At 45.1% G+C, this 24,914-nt stretch overlaps 1 protein-coding gene across 1 annotated transcript in view; it reads right to left on the reverse strand.

Moving 5' to 3' along the window:
• Positions 1–24,914, reverse strand: part of LOC307246827 (adhesion G protein-coupled receptor L3) — a 183,541-nt gene that overhangs the window by 147,681 nt on the left and 10,946 nt on the right. Inside the window, exon 2 of the mRNA XM_080022853.1 lies at positions 5,934–6,047. Within this exon, the coding sequence (XP_079878979.1) occupies positions 5,934–6,047 (114 nt within the window). The remainder of the gene's footprint in view (positions 1–5,933; positions 6,048–24,914) is intronic.

Below are 24,914 nucleotides of genomic sequence, written 5' to 3' on the forward strand. Positions count from 1 at the left end.
GCGAAACAAAAGCGCATCCGGTTCGCCCCCCACGGCGGCGGGAGACGAGGGCGGTCGCCAGGGGCCCAGGCCCGGTTCACCGGAACAAGATGCTTGACGCAGGTTTCAGCCACTTCCTAATTGGGGCAACTTTGGGAGCGGGGCTTATCGGAAAAGAGTCGAGAGAAGTTGACGCCGCCGGGCAGGGCCAAGACACGGGGGCGCGGCGGGGGTCGCCAGACAGAAAGGGTCGGCGCTTCCTGGGTGTTGGGAAAAAAAATAATAATAATGGAGTGAGAGAGGGGGGGGTTTTAACGAGGCTCCGAGAGAACGGGAGAGGAAGTCAAGGTGAGAGGGCGGGGCGAGACAGATGTCGGGCGTCGCGGCAGAGTCGCGTTTACGGCGCGTCGTAAAGCGGCCGTGCCAGAGGGCTACTCCCACTAATCCGACCGGAGTGTGCACGTGTTGAGGGGGGGGGGGGGGGCTCCGCATGATGCGTGTGTGTGTGTGTGTGTGTGTGTGTGTGTGCGTGCGTTGGATAGCTGTGAAGGCGTCGGGAATTACTGTCGTGGGGTAAAATAATTACTTTTTTATTTCATACTCCTTCAAGTGTTCTTTCAAGGGGTCGCCAAACGATTAAAATAATTAATCGCGTTAACTGTATAGAATGTACGGAAATTTACAAGAACTTACAAGGGTGTTAATGGCTTCTAACCGTTCGCTTAAGATGAGGAAAGACACTTATTTGGGTTGTCAAACGATTAAAATAATTAATCGCGATTAATCGCATGATATCTGTGTGTCATTAATCGCACTTTTTACATTGATTCACATTCGACGCGGAAGGACAATTTTTCTTTTTAAGAAACAGCGGATAGAATGTGGAGGTAAAACACAACTTTTATCGGTAATGATATCCCTACTGCAACAACAACACCCAGTGCACTAAGTGAGGAGGCTAATGTGCTCTCCAGGGTGGATTTCTCTTTTGTTTTTTAGATATCATGGGAACTCATCTCTTGTTGCTACTTGTGAAGGCATCACAAATTCACAGGGTGGAATATCATTTCATGGCATTTAACTGTTAGTGAATAATAAGAACAATGATTAGAAGGGCTGCCAAACGATTACATTAATTAATCGTGATTAATTGCAGATTTCTGCGATAAATCACAATTCTTAATGTTCTCAAATTGACTCTAATTTGCCTGTGAAGAAGGATTTTTTTCTGTTAAAAAAGCTGTGCATGGAAAGTGAAACAATTCCTTAACAGTTTGATAGCCATGTTACATCGTCGGTTGTGATATTTTTATCTTATGTGCCCTGAAGGGTTATTTTTTTAATATAATGATCGAGCGATCAAACGATTAAAATGACAACTACTTAAAATGTATAGAAATTTACAAGAAGTTAAAAGGGTATTAATGGCTCACTTATTAGGGTTGTCAAACGATTAAAATAATGAATTGCATTATAGTCGTGGGATTCATTCAAATTTTTGAATGTACCAAAAATGTACTCAAATTTGACCCTGAATGAAGATTTTTTTTAAATTTAAAACGCTCTATAATGAGTAAAACACATATGTTACCGATCCCCATATAACATATAACGTACCCATGTGACATAACAGCTAATGCTATCCTTATCTAATCCAACAGTGACTAACTTGTTACCACACACCTAGATATTGATCATAATGTTTGGGTCATGATAATAATCTGCTGTAACACTTTTATTTCACCCCGATGATATGATACTGCAGATAAAATTGCGAATTAACAAAAATCGATAAAGCATCAGTCCATCGATTAATCCGACCTTTCTGCGGCGGATCTGATGCTGCAATTTATTTTCCAGCTGGCGGAGAGATGGAGCGCCGAGCCGTAACTTAGCCGAGAGAGAGGGAGGGAGGGAGAGGGAGAGAGGGTGAGCTCCGAGAGCTGAATGCAGATGGAAGAAGGCATTCACCCAACGCCGGAAGAAGAGGAAGAAACAGATTGAAGATGGAGAGTTAGAGGGAAGGAAAAAAAAGGGGGGGGAGGAGGAGGAGGAGGAGGAGGAGGAGGAGGAACACTTAAAGGACGGCGCGAAAGGAAAAAAAAAAAGGAGGATAATGAGTGAAACGAGAGAGTCGGAGGAGAAAGCCGGAGTGAAGGAGTGAAGCACGCCCCGGGAAAACAGAGAAGGAGAATTGAGAGTCAGGAAGCGGCCGCCCCGTCGACTCGACCGCCGCTCCAATCCCTCGTCTTCCTTCGGGGACGAAGCTCCACCAAAATACTCAACTCTTGATTGGTCGATAGCGGAAGGCGGCGCTCCGTTATTTCTGAATCACTGCCCGCTGATCCGTGCGTTAATAATGCCCCGGTGCCTGCATTCGGGTCCCTCGTTTCTCACCACCTAGTCAATAGGTTTGTCATACGTCATATGTCAATTTGCTATGTTGTTGCGGAACGAGCCCTTAAACTAGACGATATAATCTCAAATCAAAATTCCGTTTCGATTCCGTTGTATTTACTAAGTAACCGCGTAACAGGCAGGATAATGTGCAGCCAGTTGGTCATTATCGTTGAATAAGCCCCTTCGGAGCGATACGACACCCACTCAGTCACTCCATCCGGGGCTATTTTGCGACAACGACCAGCTTGCTGGACGTTAGCCCTGACATGACAGCGTCCCACAATAACGGTTGCCCAGTTGCCCCGGGCAGTTGGGTTTCGGCCCCGTTCTCAGCCCTTTTTCATTTGTTAGTCATAAGTTACCGAGAGCGTTCCAAGACCGCCATTTCCCGTTATTCATTGTTCTGACCTGTGACCACCACAAAATAAATTGGAAAAAAAAGAAAAAAAAAACAACAACAAACGGCACGGGCGGCGCATCCCCGGCTCGTCCCAGGCGGGACCTCGTTTTTTAAGGTGTCTGGATTCATAACGCCCCCGACGAAGGTAAAGCCGGAGAGACAGTGCTGATTCAAACGCCGCCCAGTCGTCATTCCGTTTCACCAGGCCGGAGAAGAAACAAACAGAGAGAAAAGGGCAAGGGCTCAAATTGAATTTTACCACCCGAGAACGATACGGGAGACGCGCTATTTGCATAAAATATATAATGAAATGTGTTGACACTGCGACCGCGCCGCAATCTGGAAAAAAAGGGATTAAAAGGGAAAATGCCTTTGTTATTCATAAAAGTTTTAAGAGAGACTTATTACTATACCTATAACCGACTGTTGGGGCGAAGCATATTAATAATACATAGTTCGGTCTGGAGGTTTGCTCGGCTTCACAAACACAACGTGTCTCTTATTTATCAATTTTCAAATTCCGTCCTTCATTTGCATTTTTTCCATCTGCCGTTTGCCTGATTGAAGTTGGAATAAAGGCCCCGAAAAATATGTTTCTAAAACATTTATATATTTATTATTAAAAGACATCATGTCTTGTGTCTATTAAGCAGTGGTGAAATAAGTACTCAGGGTAAAAGTAAAATACAAATACCCTGACACAAATTACTCCCGATGAAGTGAAAGTAACACATTGTTCTGCTGAACATGTGTATATATATATATATATATATATATATATATATATACCTGTTCTTAAATATACTTGATTGGTAAATGTATAAGTAGTAAATATAAAAAAGTAAATTGACTTGTCATATCCACTAGCTTGATTGTTCTGATTGGTTCAGTGGACCGGCTCCTCTAGAGTAACTAGAGTATCTAAAATAATGTGACTGTGCTAGTTAAAAATATTTGAACAGTCGTGGATATTTGAAACAAAGTAGAGTAAAAGTATACGTATTTGAAATGTAGTTGAGTCAAAGTATACATACATGAACTGCAGTAGATATTTGAACTGTGGTAGATATTTGAAATGTATTTGAGTAAAAGTATCCATATTTGAACGGCAGCAGATATTTTAAATGTAGTTGAGTAAAAGTATACATATTTGAACTGTAGTAGATGTTTGAAACGTAGTACAGTAAAAGTATACCGTGGTGTGGGGATGGTGTGGTGAGAAGCCACAGCTGACCTGGGTCTAGGTGACTGGGATCAGGGTGGCTGCACACCTGTTGCCCTTTGGCTGGCCTCACGAGCAGCAGGTTAAAACCCCCATCCCCACACTCACTCAGGAGAGGAGCCCCTGTCATGACATGTTCAATCTTCTCCTGCGCTTATTCCAACCAGCCCACTCTTTACAATAAACTGTGTCTCAAACCCTGTCGTCCGTGTCTCTGTGCCGGAGGGCCCTGAAAACGCCACCTGGCTGACGTGTGGTGGCGAAACTGCCACTTATACATATTTGAAATGTAGTAGAGTAAAAGTATGCATATTTGAAATGTAGTGGGGTAAAACCGAAAGTCTCGGAAACAGAAAACACTACACAGTAAACTCAGTAAGTACAGTTTGAAAAATGTACCCATTTAGAGTACAATAAACAATGCGAGTACTTTGTAGTTTGGGGAGGAGGAACTGGAGAAAAAGCAGCAGGTCGGCTTCGCCAGAATAATTACCACAGCTCACAGATCCCGATCACGAGTGCTTCTCCTCTACGCAGATGAGACATGACTCTATACTGGTGACGATTATTTTGGGCGGAATTCCATGGAACGTTTGGCCCCGATTTCCCGCCTGGAAGGTCCTTCGTCCTCGCGCAAACAATAGCCAAGGCCGGGGCCGCTTCCTCCGACCTCATGGCCGCTTCCCTTTCGGTCCGTCTCGCCTTTCTTTCTTTCCTTCCCTTTCGAGTCTTTTTTTCCTTCTCCCCTGAACAGAGATCTATTTGTTTCAGTTTAAGAAAAGATCATCTCTCGCTAATCATCGCAAACATTAATAACGCGCCGCGCATCCAAATCCATCCGGCTACTTTAATTAGTTATGAATCGAATGAATGAATTAAATAAACCGAAATTAACGAGCGAAACAATGAACCGCGACGGCACGTTATTAACCGTTACTTGGCGAGTAATAGGATTTGACCTTTCGGATCTCAGCCCAACATGCGCTGCATTGCTTAACGTTTCATTGTTGCGCTGTTGATTCATGAGGCGATGAAGTTATGAATAAATTGGACGTGTTTGCATTCGCTGTCGCACCTTGTGTCAAAATATCCAGGCTGGTGTGAATCAATATGAAAAACAAATACCTACATGAGGTGCTGCGGGAGTTATAACTCATAACAAAATCTGGTATGACTGTATACTATGTTTATCACTATTGTATTGCCTATTACTTTACATTGTTGTATTTTTTATTCTTTTTTATTTTTTATGTGTTATTATTTATCATTTATTTTATTATCATTGTTATGATTATTATTGTGCATGATTATTTATATACTTGATATTTTGCGTTTCTTTAAATTACTTATTGTCTATTAATTTACATTGTTGCTTAAACTTTTGATGTTATATTAAATTATTATTATTTTAGTTCTGCAAAGCGCATTTTTAGTGCTGCATATTTTGCATATTTACAGTATATATATATATATACACACATTTTAATGACTACTTCCTCTGACCTAGTACTCACTGTTCTTACAATAAACTGGAAAATCGTCAAGTCGTTTGCATAAATCAGACATGAAAGAAACAAACACAATCACAGCACAGAAAAACATCTGTGCCATACCTGCAATCCTTCAACATCTCGCTTTTTTATTTTTATTTTTTTACATTTTTTCTCGCTTTTTTTTTAAATGGAGCTGTCAATACTGTCACAAGTTCAACACGGCGTCTTATCTCTGTTGATCGCCGATGTGATTTGCCGTCAGAAGATGCCGCGGCTGTCTCGAAATCAATGACGCCAAAACGGATGACACTCGCAAAAACTACGGATATCTCCCCGCCACTGCGGGAAACGCAAACCGTGGAGGGCAAAAAAAAAAAACAAAAAAAAAAACAACAACCAAGGAGACGAGCGCGGGTACAGGCAGAACAGGGAGGGGTACGTACTGTAGGGCACGCACTCGTACTGGACCTCCAGGTATTTGTAGGTTCCGGGGCAGGGGTCGGGGAAGACGTCCGGTCCGGCCACGACGGCGCACTGCGTCCGGTTGTTACACCTGCAAGAGAGAAGGAAAGGGCGAGAAAAGGGCGGATTAATCACACGAAAACAAACAAGGGGCCCCGGGGGGTTTCAAAGGCCCCCCTCCCGGGACGAGCGCCCGTCTCGGGGAGGGGTGGGGGGCGTTAATGAAGTCGAACGGGGCTTGAATTCCGCGGCGCGAGATGATACAGTCCGCGCATTTTCGGGTTCAGCGAGCACTGATTGCCGTCCTGTCACCGGTGAAGTCGTCCGTCTGAAAAGGGGCGGGGGGGGCGGGGGGGCGCCGAGTGTCGGACGCCGAAAAAAAAACAACGGGGAGTTTGGGCGAAGAGGCGGCGTCTGGACAGACAGCGATACGCAGATGGGAGCGTGTCGTTCCGCGGAGACGATCAACCCGGCGCACGAAAAAACAACCTGCTCCGGCGAAGAACGTGGATCTTCATTAAAGAGCAACCTCGCCCCCCCCCCCCCCCCCCCCCCAAAAAAAAGCGGGCATAAATTACGGTGCGGCTGGCGTCCTCATCTGCCATTTTGCTCGTGGCGCTCATCAATCACGGCCCCGCTTGACATGCACGGAGTGGGCTACACTTAATAGCAACACTTATCTCACGACATTAACTCTTAAGCGTTTTGACAAGTATTGATCTCCCCCAACGCCGCCGTCTGTTTACAGAACGAGACAGAGGGAGGCGAAGGACTTAACGACGCTAAAGACTGCGGTAGGCTGATCAGGCATGGTCAAGACTGCTGAGGACTGCTACAGACCGCTAAGGATTGCAAAAGACTGCTACAGAGAGCTAAAGGATCCTTAAGACTGCTATAGACTGCTTAAGGATGGTCAAGACTGCTGAGGACTATTAAAGACTGCTAAAGATTTATCAAGACCGCTACAGAGAGCTAAAGGATGGAAAAGACTGCTGAGGACTATTAAAGACTGCTAAAGATTTATCAAGACCGCTACAGAGAGCTAAAGGATGGAAAAGACTGCTGAGGACTATTAAAGACTGCTAAAGATTTATCAAGACCGCTACAGAGAGCTAAAGGATGGAAAAGACTGCTGAGGACTATTAAAGACTGCTAAAGATTTATCAAGACTGCTACAGAGCGCTAAAGGATGGAAAAGACTGCTGAGGACTACTAAAGACCGCTAAAGATTGCAAAAGACTGCTACAGTGTGCTAAAGGATGCTTAAGACTGTTATAGACTGCTTAAGGATGGTCAAGACTGCTGAGGACAACTGAAGACTGCGAAATATGTATCAAGACCGTGAGTGCTAAAGGATTGAAAAGACTGCTACAGAGTGCTTGTGGATTGAAAGGGATGCTGAAGACTACGTAAGGCTGCTTAAGTATTATAAAGACTCCTATAGACTCCACAAAAAACACAAAAAATTGCTAAAGACCGCTACAGACTGCTTAAGGATGCTAATAACTACTTAAGGATTCTTAAGACTGCTAAAGACTGCTAAATGATGCTGAAGACTGCTACAGGATGCTACAGTATGGTGAAGAATGCTAAACCCATCTTTGGTCCATGTCAACGAAAAGTCCTGTACATCCAAAAAAAAATCACCGACCAATAAATCGAATCGGTACCCATTTATGTACAATACAGCCTTTATTTGGTTATACACTGTGTGTATGTATATGTCTATATACTGTATATGTACGTATATGTACAGTATATATACACTGTATGTATATGTTCAGTGTGTGTATATGGCTACATACTGTATATATACTGTATCTGTATATGCACAGTATATGAATATATACAGTATATGTCTATATACTGTATATGTCTATATACTGTATTTGTATATGTTTATACACTGTATATGCACAGTATATGTATATATACTTAATATGTATATGTACAGTGTATGCAGATGTCTATTTCATGTATATGTATATATAGTGTATTTGTATATGTACAGTACGTGTATATGTCTATACGCTGTATCAGTATATGTACAGATATATGTCTATATAGTTTATATGTGTATGGGCAGTATATGTATATATACTGTATTTGTATATGTATACCTCTCTATACTGTATATGTGAAAAGGTATCGGCGAGTGTTAGTCTTGCGAAGGTCAAGGCGAGGTTTGACACCGTGATTCATACGGCATAATTAAAGCCTTTCCTACACCTTAATTAACATTGATTGGCCGCCGACCGATCAATGGCCCCACTGAGGGACAAGCGGAGAGGGGCCCATCTCATCTCAAGCCGCCGTAATGAGATACGGTCCCATCCCCGGCTTTATGGGTTCACAACCCCCCCCCTCCCGCCCTCCCACCCACCCAAACACACACACACACACGAACACACGGGTGGACGGCACCACCCCTTTCCCGCCGATTCCCAGCGTCAGCTAACCTGTCGTATTTCCTGCGAAGAGTTAATTCCTTGGCAGTAGATGTCAGTCATATAAATAAGAGGTCAAGCCCATGAAACCCAGAAACAATTACAGGGGTCCCCCCCCTCCCCCCACCACCACCCTCATCTTGGGACCCCTTTACGGGTGTAATTTATGGGACCCTTGTAATCAAGGGGGCCAGAGCAGAAATTAGGGTTATTAGCGTTGGGAGAGAGTGTCTAATGTGATTGGAGGAAGATTTATTTCACTTTTTGGACGTTTTAACGCCACATTTTTTACTGGACGTCGTCGCGTTGTTGTCGCAACCCGGTGCTCCAAAAAATAATCATACACATTGCGTCATATTTACTCAATTATTTACAAACGTTTCAAACCAGAAGGTTGACCATAGTCCGAACCTCACCCTAATAGTGTACTGCGCCCCCCTCCATCCCGGTGCCCCCACCCTTCTAAGGTTGAATGAAATCTCCCCATTCAAATGAATTGGTTTAAATTTCGCGATGTGTGGCACGAAACGGTCTGACAATCCGGCACCGGGAGGCGATTCAATGGATTCATTTTTGTGACTATGAGCACGAAACAAGCGCTCGACCCTGAAGGCCGCTCCGTCCGCGTCACACAGCAAAGCCATATTCCCGATTAATCGAAACATCCGATTAATCGGTGTTGCCGGACCAGATCAGACCGGTTTGAACTCCGTCTCCTCACTGAACCGCCGTCGTGTTGTCTCCCATAAAAGCAGTCCCATCCCCGCCATGCGACAGCGCGGTTATTTCCGATGAATCTAAACGTCTGATTAGTCGATTAATCAAGCAAGTCGTCAAACAAGATTAAACAACGCGGTCGACCAAGATCCAACTGGTGTTATTTAACAGCTTCCTCTTGAGGGATTAAACAATATAACACAATTATACAGCACAACACACCACTTAATCCCTGCCTCAACGTCCAAATTCACAGCCGGCTTGTTGTTGTTTTACTTTTTTCCCCTCTTTTTTTTTTTTACAGCCTCCAATTAGCTTCACCAAAGTTCCCCGGCGGCTGTGCAATTTGTGGTGAAAATACGGGTAAGAAAAAAATAAAAAAAAATAAAAATAAAAAAAAGAAAGAAAACAAAAAGAATCGGGGAAATAATTACAATTAAATGAATTAACTGCGGATCAATGGCCCAGCAGGGGAGGATCGATTCGGGAGGGGGCGGGTGGGTGGGGTGGTGTGGGGGCGGAGAAGAAGCCCGGCGAAGCACGTGCCGCTCCGACTTTGCAATTAGCAATTAGGCGGCTAATCAGGATTTCATCAGGCACTTGGCTCCGATGGAGTCCTTTGAACTGGCGGGGGGAGAGGGAAATGGATTCACTCGCGGTGATTGATTCAAATATGGAAATGAATAATTGGGTGGAGTAGGTGAAACAAAGCGTCGCCGGCGGGGGCCGTTTGCCGCGGAGACGGCCGGCGTCGCCGGGGGGACCCAAAGCTGTTTCCTCCACCGTCCTAACATTTGGATTTAATCGGGGGGGTGGGGGGGTAGACAAAGACGTATCCTGGTTCCCTCTGTGAACCGCCATCGTTGCACTCATCACCCCCACCCAAAATGAGACGCATTCTGGGGCGAAAACATGATTTCTCTGCGAGGCCCGTCAGGAGCAGCCGGGGGTGGAGGGGATCGAACCGGCAGCCTTCCCATTGCTAGACGACGCCATAGCGTTGTTGGGTCCTCGGTCGCATTGTCATACAACCTTTGATTAAATTTGGGGGTGTGTGTGTGTGTGTGTGTGTGTGTGTGTGTGTGTGTGTGTGTGTGTGTGTGTGTGTGGAGGGAAGGCGGGGGGGGAGGGGCCGATCCCACAACAAAAACAAGTGTCAGTCTGGCCGCCGCCTTCCCTCGGCAGATCCCGGCTTTGGAACCTCCCCCCCCCCCCCCCTCTCCTGTTTCCATCGTCTGCTGTGTCGCCGCTCGCCGGGCAGATTAGTGCTGGGAGCGCCAGCTGATGGAGGAGGGTCGGGGGGGTGGGGGTTTGGGTGGGGGCGGAGGTGGTGGTGGGGCGGGGGATGTGGCACAATTCGCCAGAGCCCCGTGTAAGCACAAACTCTAATCACTTTAATCGCCCGCTGATCCCAGCGCCGCCAAGCGCCACAAAGAGCGGCACCGACTCCCCCGGCGCTCCGGACCGGACTCGGTTCTCCGTGCAACAACCGGTGGCGAAGGGTTGCGCTCGTTTGGTTTTTTTTTTGGGAGATTTGCAGTGAAGCAAACCTCTCTCTCTCTCTCGCTCTCTCCTAGTTCTACAGTATCGACACCTCTCTCTCTCTCTCTCTCTCCATTAGCTCTATGCACACCTCTCTCTCTCTCTCCCCTAGTTATATCAACACCTCTCTCGCCCGCTCTCTCACCCAGTTCTATCGACACCTCTCTTACTCATGGCTCTACGCACACCTCTCTCGCCCGCGCTCCTAGCTCGAGCTACTCCTCTCTGTCTCTCTCTCTCTCCTTGCGCTATCTACACCTCTCTCTCTCTCTCCCCTAGTTCAATGCACACCTCCCTCGCCCCACACTTTAGAATAGTTCTACCCCGACTGACATGTCTTGTCCTTAAAATACTGAGGAGCCAACTCGAATATGTTTGCACGGCAGTGTGTTTGTCTCCATGTGCGCGTGTGTGTGTGCCCACATTTGTGTTTTAAAGCGACCGAGCGAGGGAGCGGGCGGGCGGGCGGGCGGGCGAGCAACGGGTCAATATCCCGCCCCCCCCGATCCTCTGTTGGGACCAATTACGCTTTAGTGATGGTCTTTGCCGCTCGCAGTCCACCTCATTCATTATCTTTCCCCGGGCGTCCATCTTTCCTCCTGCAGCCTCTCCCCAACCCACCCCCCCCCTCCCAAAAAAAACAAAAAAAAACAGCAAGAACAGCAACGGCCCGGGAAGCTGCTGAGACCAGCGGCACAAAGCAAAGAAAGAGAAGAACAGAAAAACTCCAAACAAGAGGGAACCCACCACAGGCTTCGAGCTCCCAACCGAAACCATTCTATTTAAATAGATAAGAAGGAAGGAGCTCCACTCAGAGCCTCCATGCTCCGGGGTTATTATTATTATTATTTTCATTTTTATTGTTGTTATTAATATTATTTATTATTGTTATTATTAATTATTATTATTATTATTATTATTATTATTATTATTATTATTATTAGCGTTATTTCATTTTTAACCATTTTTCAGCTTACATTACAAAATACAGTTCACATTCAGTTCAGATCATGAATGGTACATTTAGTTTCACGTAATATTTCCAAATTAAATAAATGTAATTGATTCAGATGCAAATGAGTTGATACGTTAAAGGAAACAAACGGAAGCAGATTTATTATTTTTGTTTTACATTCTATACAAATAAGGAATCTGGAATATATATATATATATATATATATATATATATATATATAAACATATATAGTACAAACACACACACATGCACACACACACACAATCACACACATACACATACACATACACATATTTATATATATATATATATATATATATATATTGCTGTTGTTTTTCTCCCACAAGGACAAAACAGATATCCACACGTTTTTTTTTTTCAATCCCCATGCAAAAAAAAAACAAAACACGTTCACACATTACACATAATACACATGCTGACACACACACACACACACAAGGACAAAGTCGATAAAAGATCTGGGCAGATGACGCCACTGAATCTAGCCGACATTCATCAAAACCTCCCGAGACCCTCGTCTTCATCAATTCTGACCAGTTTTTTTCTTATATCCATTTGTTCCCAAACAGTGAAGGAGTGAAGGAGCGAGGGAAGGAGCTCAATGGAGATTAAAAAAGAGGAGGAAAATGATCGATGGTGACGGATGGATGTTTCGAGCTACAAGAGAGAGAGAGAGAGGGAGAGAGAGAGAGAGAGGAGGGGGGCTTGGATAGAATTAGCATCGTTGAAGGGTGGAGGGTAAATCTTCCTATTGCGCATTTAACATGCAGTACACACACGTCACCGCCAGGGGCCACATACACCATCAATGTCAACGTCAATGCGAGATTGAGATGACGTCACGTTGAATTGTATTAAAGGCACTCGCCAAACCTCCAATCTAGAAAGAAATATTGCTTCCCTGCTCAGATAATTAAGATCAGGTGAAAATAATGACATTATAATAAATATTATAATTATATATATATATATATAGGTATTCGTTTTTGTGGCTCTGGCAAGGCAAGCCGGAGTCAAGTGAGTTCAAACAGGAGTCAAACGGGAGTCAAACGGGAGTCAAACGGGAGTCAAACGGGAGTCAAACAGGAGTCAAACGGGAGTCAAACGGGAGTCAAACGGGAGTCAAAACGTGAATTCAAACATTAATCAAATGTGGCTCAAATGGTCAAACAGAAGTCAAACGGGTTTGAAATGGAAGTCAAGCTGGGGTCAAGCGGGAGTCAAACCCTCATTTGAAATGGTCAGGAGTCAAATGGGGGTCAAGTGGCGATGAAATTGAAATGGGGAGCGAATTAGAGTCAAAAATGAGTGAGGATCAAACAGTTGAGCGATTTCACTCCATTTTGACTCCCGTTCGACCAAATGGGGGTCAAACGGGAGTCAAACTAGAGTGGAACGGGGCATGAGAGGGGGTCGATCTGGGGTCAAACGGTCAATCAGGGGACAAACGGGGGTTAAACAGGGCTTGAACGGGGGGTCAATCGGGGGTCAAACGGGTGTGAAATGGGAGTCAAACGGGGCTTTAACTGGGGTGAAACGGGTTTGAAACGGTAAATCGGGGGTTAAATGGGGTTAAACAGGGCTTGAGCGGTGGTCAATCGGGGTGAAACAGTGAATCAGGGGTGAAACGGGGTGAAACAGGAGTCAAAACGGGTGTGAAACTGGAGTCAAACGGGGCTTGAACGGGGGTCAATCGGGGGGTGAAACGGTGACCCGGGGGTCAAACGGGGGTCGTCGCCGTCCTGGTCATCGTCCTGCTTGATTACATGAACTCAGCGTCTCTTCATCCAGACGGGCGGAGCTTTAATTTCGGGTCGTACCAGTTTAATCCTGTTCCGACATTCACAGATTAGCGGCTTTTTGTTTTTTCCATTTTTATTTATTTGCTCTCTCTCTCCGTCTGAAGCACTGTATTATAATTGATGAAAGGGAAAACTAATAAAAATGGTAAACGCAGACATATTAAATATATACATATTAAAAATGATGTAATACAGATATGTATGTTCTGAGTCTAAGTTTCTCCTTGTTGGAGGAGCAAACCACCCCAGTTCAGAATTTATTCATTATTATCATATACACTGGGCTATTGTTTTGTACGTGTGGCTATTTAGTTTCCCTTTGTAACTTCAATTTCAAATTCAAGGTTTTCTTCTTTTTTTTCAACTTCCGTTTTTGAATGCGGATTAACCCAAATCTAACGCAGAATAACCAAATAAATCCTCCCGCTCAGTGTGGAAAAATAGTTGGTCCAAGCAAACTGTTCTCCGACGGGGAACCCTTCACCACACCGACACCGACACCGACACCACGGGTCTCCCGCTTTCTATTTGCCGTTTCTGTCGCCATGGCAACTTCAGACGACTCCAGCCGGGGTTATTTGATTTCCACAAACCGGCCCCCCGCCCCCGGCCCCCACCCCGGCCGTCCAATTTTAAAGGCAGAGCCAGAGAAGCCGCCGACGGGCGCGCATTCCGCAGCCCATGGCGCCCGGGCGCTAGGAGCTCTTTAGCCACTAATCACCTCGTTGAGGACAAAGGAGCCAATGACTCTCCTTTTTTTTTTTCCTTCTTCTTCTTCTTCTTCTTCTTAAATAATAACAACACCAGCTCTATCTTTAAAGACCCCACCCAGCTTAGCGGCCCCTTTATGACCCCCCCCCCCCCCCCCCACCGGCCCCAAAAGGTTTTGGCCGGTCCCGCGTGCTGCCGTCGGCCACGACGCGGAGGAGCAACAAACAAAAATTCCCCGTGTTGTTGGAGCGATCGATACGCCCCCGCCTCCTGACCTTCCTCGTTTCACATCTCGAAAAACGAAAGACACGCGGTGGAGGGGGAGGGAGGGAGGGAGGGGGGGGGGGGAGGGAGGGAGGGAAGGGCGGGGGGTCCATGGTCCGGGAGCCCTTGGTGCATCGGCACATTGGCATTCTGCAGAGCCATCGCCGGGGTCTTAAGGAACTGTCTTGCGAGGATCCATGGCCGGGATTAAAAGCTTTCGGGGGCCGGGACTGATCTGAGCTCCCTTCCTGTCAATACCCCCCCCCCCCACCTCCCCAAGGGCCCCGGGGCCTATGATTCCTTCTCCGCGGCTTTGAGACCGAGTGGAAACTAATAAACCCAAACCGTCCGGCGCCCAACCCCCCCGTAAGGGTTCCGAAGTGGCCAAAGCGTTTTTTCCCGGAGGCGGAAGGTTTTCGGACGCTGAAGAGGAACGTGGGGTGGGGGGGCGGGGGGGGGGGGGGCGCGAGGGCCCAGTTGCGTCGTGAGAACGAAACAAGGGGAAAGAGCTTTTGTGCTGCAAGATCAAAACTGCAAGGCTGCGCCTGCCCGTGGAGTTCATCGCGACGGTCAGTACTGTGAGGAGCAGTGTTCGCTAGTAACACTACTACTTTCCCCAGTCAGCAGTAGGGGAACGGATCACTGATAACATTTGGGTAATAATATTAGTTAAAGTATATTATAGCAGTATAATATTAGTTATAGTATATTATAGCAGTATAATATTAGTTATAGTATATTATAGTAGTATAATATTAGTTATAGTATATTATAGTAGAATAATATTAGTTATAGTATAGTATAGTACTATAATATTAGTTATAGTATAGTATAGTACTATAATATTAGTTATAGTATAGTATAGTAGTATAATATTAGTTATAGTATAGTAGTATAATATTAGTTATAGTATAGTATAGTAGTATAATATAAGTTATAGTATAGTATAGTAGTATAGTATTAGTTATAGTATAGTATATTAGTATAAAATTAGTTATAGTATAGTATAGTAGCATAATATTAGTTATAGTATAGTATAGTAGTATAATATAAGTTAGAGAGAGTCGGTTTTGGCTCCGAGTCGCGAGCGGAGTTCCACCAACAATCATTCGATTCAGTCAAAATGATTTATTTCGGTGGATTGCAAAAAAAAAAAAAAAAAAAAAAAAAATATATATATATATATATATATATATATATATATATATATATATATCTCACATTCAGCACAAACGCCGCAGCCTCCGGATCCTTTTCACCTCATCCTCAATAATGATTTTGTGCTTTGTGAGTCTCACTCCCCGTCCTTTTCTGACGACTCCCGAGTCCATTCAAACATCTGTTCGTTACGACCGAATCGTCCGGCGGGTCCGGCACCACCCCACCAGGCCGAGGCCGCGGTGACAGGCGGGGCCTCGGCAGCTTCCTTTGGCCTTGGGGGCCCGAACAGGAAGCGGCGGCGGCGGCGGCGGGACGTCCTTCCATGGCACAAACGTGTTTTTGTGGCAGGAAATTGGTTGCCACAAAGAACCCCACCCCCGCCGCCGCAGAGCGGTCCCGTCGAATTTGTCGAGACTCTTTTACAAGCTCCTGCCTCTTCACCCACGAGCCCCAGAAGGGAGGGTGGGATGAAAAATAAATAAAAACAAACAACAACAAAGTCGAGCGCGTGTCATCCTGTCGTGTTCGCTTCTGTTCGGCTCGTTCTCTTCTCCCCGCGGCTCGGTGTCAGCGTCGGTTTAGGAGAGCAGGGCGCCTTTCACGGGAGCTGTTTTTTTTTAACTTTTTGCCGAAAGACGTTTTGTATTATTTAGTTATTTTTTTTATTTTTTATTTTTTCTCTGCGGGGGAGCTTCATCCAGGTGTGTAACCACAACACAACCTCCTCATTATCAGCCGGGCTTTAAAGAAGGACACAAGCACATCCAGGGAACGTGTAGAAAGTACTCATAGATAGAAAAGAGAGAGCGAGGGATGGAGGATGGTGGATGGAGGGTGGAGGGTGGAGGCTGGAGGATGGCGGACGACTCCCCCGCAGCAACAAAGCCACTTCCTCCCCTCTTTCCTTCTACCCGGCAACAGATGAGAAATTCACGGCTGAAATCTCCTGTCGTTGACGCCAAATCACCGGAATCTTCCCGGGAAAGGCGTCTTGGGAAACGCCGGTCGAATTCATGCTCCGGCTTCGGAAACTGATCAAAACCCAGAAACCCTCCGGATGACCCAGTTCCATCTGGAGAGTTTTGCAAAAAGGGGACGATATGAAAGTGGGAATCCACCAGATTGTCTACGTTGGGTTGATTGCACCGGAAATACCAGAATTCCATCCAAAACCGCATTGTTTACTTGTTGTTCAACTTCCCTTGAGGTGGCGCGGACATTTATTCAACCGACGGTGTCGACGGTTTGCGACCTCTTACGAAGTAAGTTCATGGTGGCGGACCCCGCCATCAACATTGCATCACGGCACATTGAGGGGTGCATGCATTGCACATGGAATCGGTGTCAAAATATAGGATTTTAATTTTTTTACTTTATATTCGCATGGATTACCACTTTAAATGACTTCATTTTAAATAGGGAAAGGCTTCCGTTTCGAGATTCCTTCGTTTTCTACTCCGGCAGCAAACTAAATTTAGAATTTAGATGTTTATTATTATTATTTTTTCGCATCTTGGAAAGGGCTTAACCCTTTCCCGTAACTTGATCGGATCGAAATTCACCCCGGTTGCCTTCCACTCCGTGGGAGGCAACCGGGCATTCTCGCCAGTAGTGGCGGACCCTGCCACCAAACAATGGAAACAACCATTGAAGACCACGTGAATAAGGCAAGCATATGGAATGACTGTTCTTATAAAGTGACATAATATATATATAGATATATATAGATATATATATATATATATATAAAGAATCAAATATATATTACCACTTTAAATGGCTTTATTTTACATCGTTCAAAGCTTCGACTTTGATATTCCTTAGCTCTTGTGGCAGCCATTTTGAGTCATTATTATTTTTGACATCCTGTTTACTGAACACCACTTTCTGATCACATTCTGCGCGGCTGCCTCTCATTTGTCGGGGGATGATCTTTTGCATTGCCGTCGGTAGTGGCGGACCCCGCCACCGACCAACGGAAAGAAACACATCGAGGAGCAGGTGCATGAGGGAAATGAAACACATGGAAGGACTGTTTCTTATAAAATACGAGCTGAATAAAAGATAAAATATGGGATTTTATCCGTCTAAATAATGTAACGGATTTGCACTTTAATGACGAGTGGAAACAGGGTGATTGATGGAGTGGCGTCAACATCGCATAGAAAGGAGGAAGGAGGAGAGGAGGAGGTCTATTCGGGTGGAGCGTCTCGGTCGTTTCCTGACCCTGAAAACGTCTCCACCACTCCTGCTCCTCCCCCTTCTCTCCTTCATGGTGAAATGTGGGGTATTCATGCATCATGAATGAATAAGGGGTTTCTGTCTCTCCTTCCTGACATGACTGAATATTGTTTGTGTCCTTGGGTTTCCTAAAGACATGTGTAAATCAGAGTTATCATTATTATTACTTACTATTAATAATAAAATATCTCCCTATATGTATATTTTGATATTATATTGTATGAACTATAATGAATTATTATTATTATTATTATTCTTTTTATTGTTATTATTATTATTATAATACTTATTATTATACAAAATATCACCCTCTATATATTGATATATTTAATTATTATATTTTATATGTTATTTATTATTATTACTATTATTATTCTCTCTCTATATATATATATATCTCCATATATACCTGTATATTGAAATAATATTTTGATTGTATATGTTATAATTTATTATTATTATTGGTTATTATATATATATATATACACACACACACACACACACACACACACATTTCAAATGATTTAAATATTAAAATTGAACGATTGCATCAATGCTACATTTCATTAAACCCCATCACCTATGCAGCGCTGCATTTCAATCCTGTTTCTATAGCTACGTGACAGCGGCCGTGTCCAAAACACACACACACACACACACACGCGCACACACACACACACACACACACCATAAAAACACAAGACATTTTTATCATTCCACAGTCCAGCCAGGCGGCAACAAGTACATTTTTTGTTTTGTTTTTCCCCGAGCTGCCCCCCACCCTCCTCCATGGCCATGGTTCGGTGGCTGAGGCGGCCATTGATGAGATTAGGGGCTCATGAATAACAATGCAACACAGCCCCCCCGCCGTGCCGTATTGATTTGCTCCGTGGTCTGATAATGGCCGACCGTAATTAGCTTTCACGGGCAAGTCTTTGCCCAGCGGACGGAGACGCCGCGAGGGAAAAAATGGCCGAACAAATGTGCAAAAAGCAAATTTGTCTGATCTGGATGGACAAGATGTCAGATAGGATGATTTTTCTTTTGCGCCCGGGCGACGCCAGAGGACTGCGGCAAGGATTATAGGCCCAGTCAAAAGAGAGTCCCACACTCATTTCCAGGATCTTAAGATATTCATGAGGAAATCTCTTAAGGTCTTCAGGTTCATTAAGAGCACGCTCCGGTCACCGGCGGAGATTTGGTTTGAAATTGTCAGAAACTCTTGTGATCAGTATATCTCCTCACAGTCTCGTATTATTCTCACGAGCGAGAAGAAGAGTGAGAGTGTGATGAGAATAAAAACTAGCGAGAACAATAGGAGACCGTGAGAAGATAAGGTTGGTTCTATGCAATATTATCTAATTGCATTGGAATAAATGAGACAAATAACACTGGAATAGATTTGACTAGTAATGCTGTAATGAGTTATTCACAACACTAATAAGTTCGATTAATAACACTGTTTAAAACACTGTAATAAAGTCGGACTAACAACTGTAAGAACAGTGTAATAACAATGTCATAAGCGAGGAAAAACCATCCACAATTAGCCGTGTCCATGCTGTTTTACACATATTATTTTCATACATCACGTATGAAAATATATCTTATTTCCTGACCTTGAAAATGAATCTCCAACCATCTTTTCAATAGAAGGGACTCATTGAGTGTTGGACCTGTTATTATGAACGCAGGCTGTTACCAAACAGGAGAAGTACGGAGGGAGTGTGAGCGGGAGGAGGGGGAGGTGACCTCGGGTGAGGGAAGGGAGGAGTGTAGTGTAGGAGGGAGTGTAGACAGGAGGAAAGCCAGCTTCACACTGAATCTGACAAACGGCAAGGAAACGGCTCGCGCCATCTCGCACATTCATTTAGGTGGAAAAGCCGGTAAAATAAAGCGTGAAATAAGCTCAGCCCCCCTGTTGTGCCCCATCTGTCACTGTAATAGTGTAGACTAATAACACTGTAATAAACTAGACTACCCACATTGTAGGAACACTGTAATAAGCTTGTTTTGTAACACTGTAATAAGCTGGACTATAAGTTGGACTAACAACAATATATTAAGCTAGAGTTGAATACTAAAATTGTAATAACACTGAATAGTTGGACTACTAATAACACTGTTATAAGTAAGACTTATACACAGTAAAAAGTTAGACTAATAACATTGTAATAAGTTAGACTCTAAACATCATAAGTTAGACTAATAACACAGTAAAAAGTTAGACTAATAACATTGTAATAAGTTAGACTAACCATTCGATATTAGCTGGGTCCACACTGTAAAATGCATATTATTTGCATTCATCAGAAATACCTGACTAAAGTGATATTTATAAATATCTTCATATCAAGTCAATACATATTGTACTTCTTGGCTTTGTCAAACTGTTCAAGCGTTCCTGTGATGTGTGATTTGTGTCAAATATGTTTGCAATAATTCAGAAGATAATATCAAAGCCTCACGCTCTGACTTGAGGGTCAGTATAAAAGAAGGGAACGTTCCACCAGTGGGAGGCGGCTGATTTTATTTTATTTTTTTTGATTTTTTTTGGAGTGAGCACAGGAGGAGTGAGAGAACAAACAAGGCGTTTTGTGAAGCGTCCCAAAAGTGACTCAGTGATGAGCATCAAACCGGTTTTCGCGGGTGTTTCGTGCTTTAACTTGTGGGAGGGAGGTTTTGAGAAGGTCAGAAAATATGATTTTTTTTGGGGGGGTGGGCTGTCCTGCCCACTCTTCCACATGTTGCCGAAGAAGAAGAAGAAGAAGAAGAAGAAGAAGAAGAAGAAGAAACAGGATGAAACGAGGGAGCAGCTCAACATCAAATGAGCGTGTTGACTACTCCCACCTGCCAATTAAAAGAAAAGGAGAATCTAAAAAGGCGCAGGATCTGTGATGACGGCGGGAGGAGGAGAGGGATGAAAGAGCCTTTGGAGAGGGCACAACGGCCAACATCAGATGGAAAATATTCGATTAAAAAAAAAAAAAAAAAAAAGAAGCCGAGGTAAAGACGGCCAGCCACCTGTTCCTCCCTTTTTATTTAATTAAACCCTTTTTTCTTTCACAATTTCGGGGCTCGAAATGGCCGCCCAAACTGAGGTCCAGTTTTTTTTGGGGGGGGGGGGGGGGGTCAACTTTTTGGTCCGTCTTCCCCAGAAGGTCGATACCACTTTCATCCCTGCGTGTCAAGTACTGAGATAGCGGTTCAACCAGCCTGGCGCCGTGTGAAATTAGGGAATCGACAAGAATCGATGAGAAGCCTTTTGTCGCTCCTGGATCCTTCGCTGACAGGCTCACCAAGTGCAGGGGTGTAATAATACCCTGTGGGCCATTTTGGGGCTTAGAGGCCCCAAAATTGCCGCCTTACCTGGGATCACGTTGCAAGCCCTGGTCATTTAAAGAAATGCTTTGAGCACTTTGTCTATCTCCCCTGTGTTAGCTCAACACATGGCTGCCGGGGGGTTCAACTAGCCCAGCTACCTGTTCGAATTACGGAAATACACATTCAAGCATCTCATGCTAACTGCGTTAGCTAAACACATGGCTGCAGAGGGCTTCAACTAGCCTTGCTCCCCGTGAAAATTTGGGAAATAAACCTTTAGGCATCTCATGCTAACTGCGTTAGCTCAACACATGGCTGCAGGGGGGTTCAACTAGCCTAGCTACCTGTTAAAATTACGGAAATACACATTCAAGCATCTCATGCTAACCGTTAGCTCAACGCATGGCGGCAGAAGGGTTCAACTCGCCTTGCTCCCTGTGAAAATTAGGGAATACACATTCCAACATAAGGACAAGCAGACCGAGGCCGTCTCCTTCCGTTTTATTCTCCGACATTACAAAGTCCCGTTGGTCTGCCATTATTCCGAGACCCAAAAATGGCCCAGGGAGGGCTTCACTGGGTGGGGGTGGGGAGGGGGAGACAAGAGTCGTCAAGAAATCTTGTATATATATATATATATATATATCTTTTTTTTTTTTCTTTCCCGAAAACTTCTTCGCCAACAGGCTCAATAAGTTTAGGGGCGTAATAAAGCCCCGTGGGGTCCAGAGCGGACGCGGTTCCAGCCGGTCCAGAGCCCGGCGCTTTGGCCAGGCTTGGATGCGGTCTGGCTATTCTTCTCATACCCGTCCCCTCTAGAGAGGCATCAATCTGCTTCGCATGAGGAGGAAAGGAAGTCGGCGGAGAGAAGGAAAATATATATATATATATATATATAATAATTTTTTTTTTCTCCTCTCTTTATAAAAGCATTTTCCATTTGCCAGCCCTGGCCTTCGTCCTGTAATGGCCGAGCCCTGTCCAAGCTGCCAGCCACAAATTTGCAGCGTCTAATTGGGCGAGAATGAAATGCGGCGAGTTCCTATCAAATGGAGAAGCAGAAGGATGGGAGGAAGAGGGGAAAAGGGCCAAAAAATAAAAAATAAAAAAAAAACCCCGACAAGGAATCAACAAAAACAAACAAACGGAGAGAACATCAACGGTGAAGGTCCCGACGGTGTCGTGCGCTGGAGTGTGAATTTTTTTGGTACTTTTTTTTTGTTTTTTTTTCCAATTTTCCAAATTTCTCGGCGTTTCGCCGCCCCACACCCCACCCACGCACCTCCCCCAGCCGAGTCGTTCGCACACCGCGCTTCATCGGTGGAATCTTGTGTTTTTTAATTTCCCGATGGTGGTAAAAAAACCCCAAAAACTTTTTATTTCATTTTAATTATTTCTTTTTTTTTCATCCACGGAGTAAAGACCTCGACTTCTCCAAAACAGAAAGAGCGCGAGCCGTCGAGCACTCAGCGAAAATAACTTTTACTCTGGTTTTTTGCTTGTTTTAATCGGTGGAACTTTGCTGATTGTACGTACGCAGAAGTTTTATTTTGCTTGTTTATTTTTTTGGGGGAAATAAGCATTTCTGTAGTATTTTTGATATGAATTACAAATACTACAAATCCTACTAAGTTTGATAACTAATACTAATGTATTTTTACACTATAATTAATACTAATATATTTGTTTTATTTTTATATTAATAACTAATACTAATATGTCTGTAGTATTTTTAGTTGTAATGAATACTAATATGTCTGAAGTACTTTTATAGTTATAATTAATACTAATATTTGTAGTATGTTTATATGAATGACTAAGAGTAATGATAAGATAATGATAATATGATTTTAATCAGGTAACCCAGATGCTAATGCACTTCACGTACCTGCGTACTAACGTAGGGGAACAAAATCGTCGAGGAAACATCTGCGTGAAAATCCCAAATTAAACGTGTGTTTGACAGATGGCCGCGGTCGTATTCAGAACAAAAAAAGAAAACAACAACATTTGGAAAGGCGGAGTTTTCATCTGACGAGCGCGATCGGGTGAAGGGCAACAGAGGAAGACCTTGGACGGAGGGAACGCCGTCCGCCGCCGTCCAACGGGACCCGCGGACGAGCGGATTCGGAGGGAGGTGGGAAAGGATAGCGGCGGTTCCTCTTCCTCTTCCTCCTCCTCTTCCTCCTCCCCCTTCTCCTCCTTCGTCTCATTCTTCTTCTTCGGCTAATCCCCGGCTCGCAGCTAAACAAACATCATCATCAAACCCCGCCGACGCCGAGATCGGGGTCGAGCTGCGACGAGTAATGAGAACTGGAGCGGATCGCACTTGTTGTTCCCCTCCCTCCCTGCCTCCCTCCCTGCCTCCCTCCCTCACTTGCTGCCTCCCTCCCTGCCTCCCTCCCTGCCTCCCTCCCCGCCTCCCTCCCCGCCTCCCTCCCTCACTTGCTGCCTCCCTCGGTCACCTGCCATGTTTCCAATAGGGGGTGAGCGGCGGGTGCGGTTGCGGTGGCGTTGGGGCCTGGACGGGGCAGAGCGTGGGCCGTGCGGTGTGGGGCGTGCGGCGTGGGACGTGGGGCGTGCCGCGTGAGGCGTGGGGCATGCGGTGTGGGGCGTGCGGCGTGGGGCGTGGGGCGTGGGGTGTGTGGCGTGGGGCGTGTGGCGTGGGGCGTGGGGCGTGTGGCGTGGGGCGTGGGGCGTGTGGCGTGTGGCGTGTGGCGTGTGGCTTGGGGCGTGTGGCGTGGGGCGTGGGGCGTGGGGCGTGTGGCGTGGGGCGTGTGGCGTGGGGGGTGGGGCGTGTGGCGTGTGGCGTGTGGCTTGGGGCGTGGGGCGTGGGGCGTGTGGCGTGGGGCGTGGGGCTCAAAACATCCCCGGCGCCGCCTTGGCTCTTTCAACCCGTCAGAGGCGCCCGGACCGCCCGCACATCGGGGGTCTCTGCTCCTGGACATCACCTTTCATTTGTCAGACGCGTCTTCCCGCGTGTCGGGGGCGGTTTTGTCTGTTTTTTTCTTCCTGTTTTCTTTCGCCTCAAACGTTCCCCTCGGGGCGGGGGCAATGGTTCTGCACGTGTTTCAAAGCACAAAAGACAATAAATCAGAACAGACACCCAATCAAGAGCTGAAAAAGGTTCCAGGAGCAAGAGAGCTGAGAGAGGGGAGGAAAGAAAGAGCAATTCTGGAGGGAAAAAGGTGGCGGAGAAGACGAGGGAAGGACGGGAAAGAAAGAAAGAAAGAAGTTTGTGGAGTAGAAAAAGGGCTCCTTTGTCCTTGTAGTAGCAGTAGTAGAAGTAGGGTAGTAGCAGCAGTAGTAGGGTATTAATAGTAGGGTAGTAGTAGTAAAGTACAGTAGTGGGAGGGTAGTAGTAGTAGGGTAGTAGTGTAGCATTAGTAATAGCAGTAGTAGTAGTAGTAGTAGTAGTAGTAGGGTAGTAGTAATAGGTTAGAAGTCTAGCAGTCGTAGTAGTGTAGTAGCAGAAGTATAGTAGTAGTAGTAGTAGTAGGGATTGGGTTGTAGTAGTAGTAATGGTAGTGTACTAGTAGTACTAGTGGAATAGTATAAGTAGTAGGGTAGTAGTAGTAGTAGGGTAGTTGTAGTAGTAGCAGTGGTAGTGTAGCAGTGCTATTGTAGTAGTAGCAGTAGTAATTGGGTAGTAGTAGTGGAGGTGTAGCAGTAGTAGTAGAAGGCTAAAAGTAGTAATAGTAGTAGTGTAGTAGTAGTAGCTTAGTAGTAGTACTGTCGTGGTAGTAGTAGTA

The sequence above is a fragment of the Zeus faber genome (genome assembly GCF_960531495.2).
Source record: "Zeus faber genome assembly, chromosome: 22".
Lineage (NCBI taxonomy): Eukaryota > Metazoa > Chordata > Actinopteri > Zeiformes > Zeidae > Zeus > Zeus faber.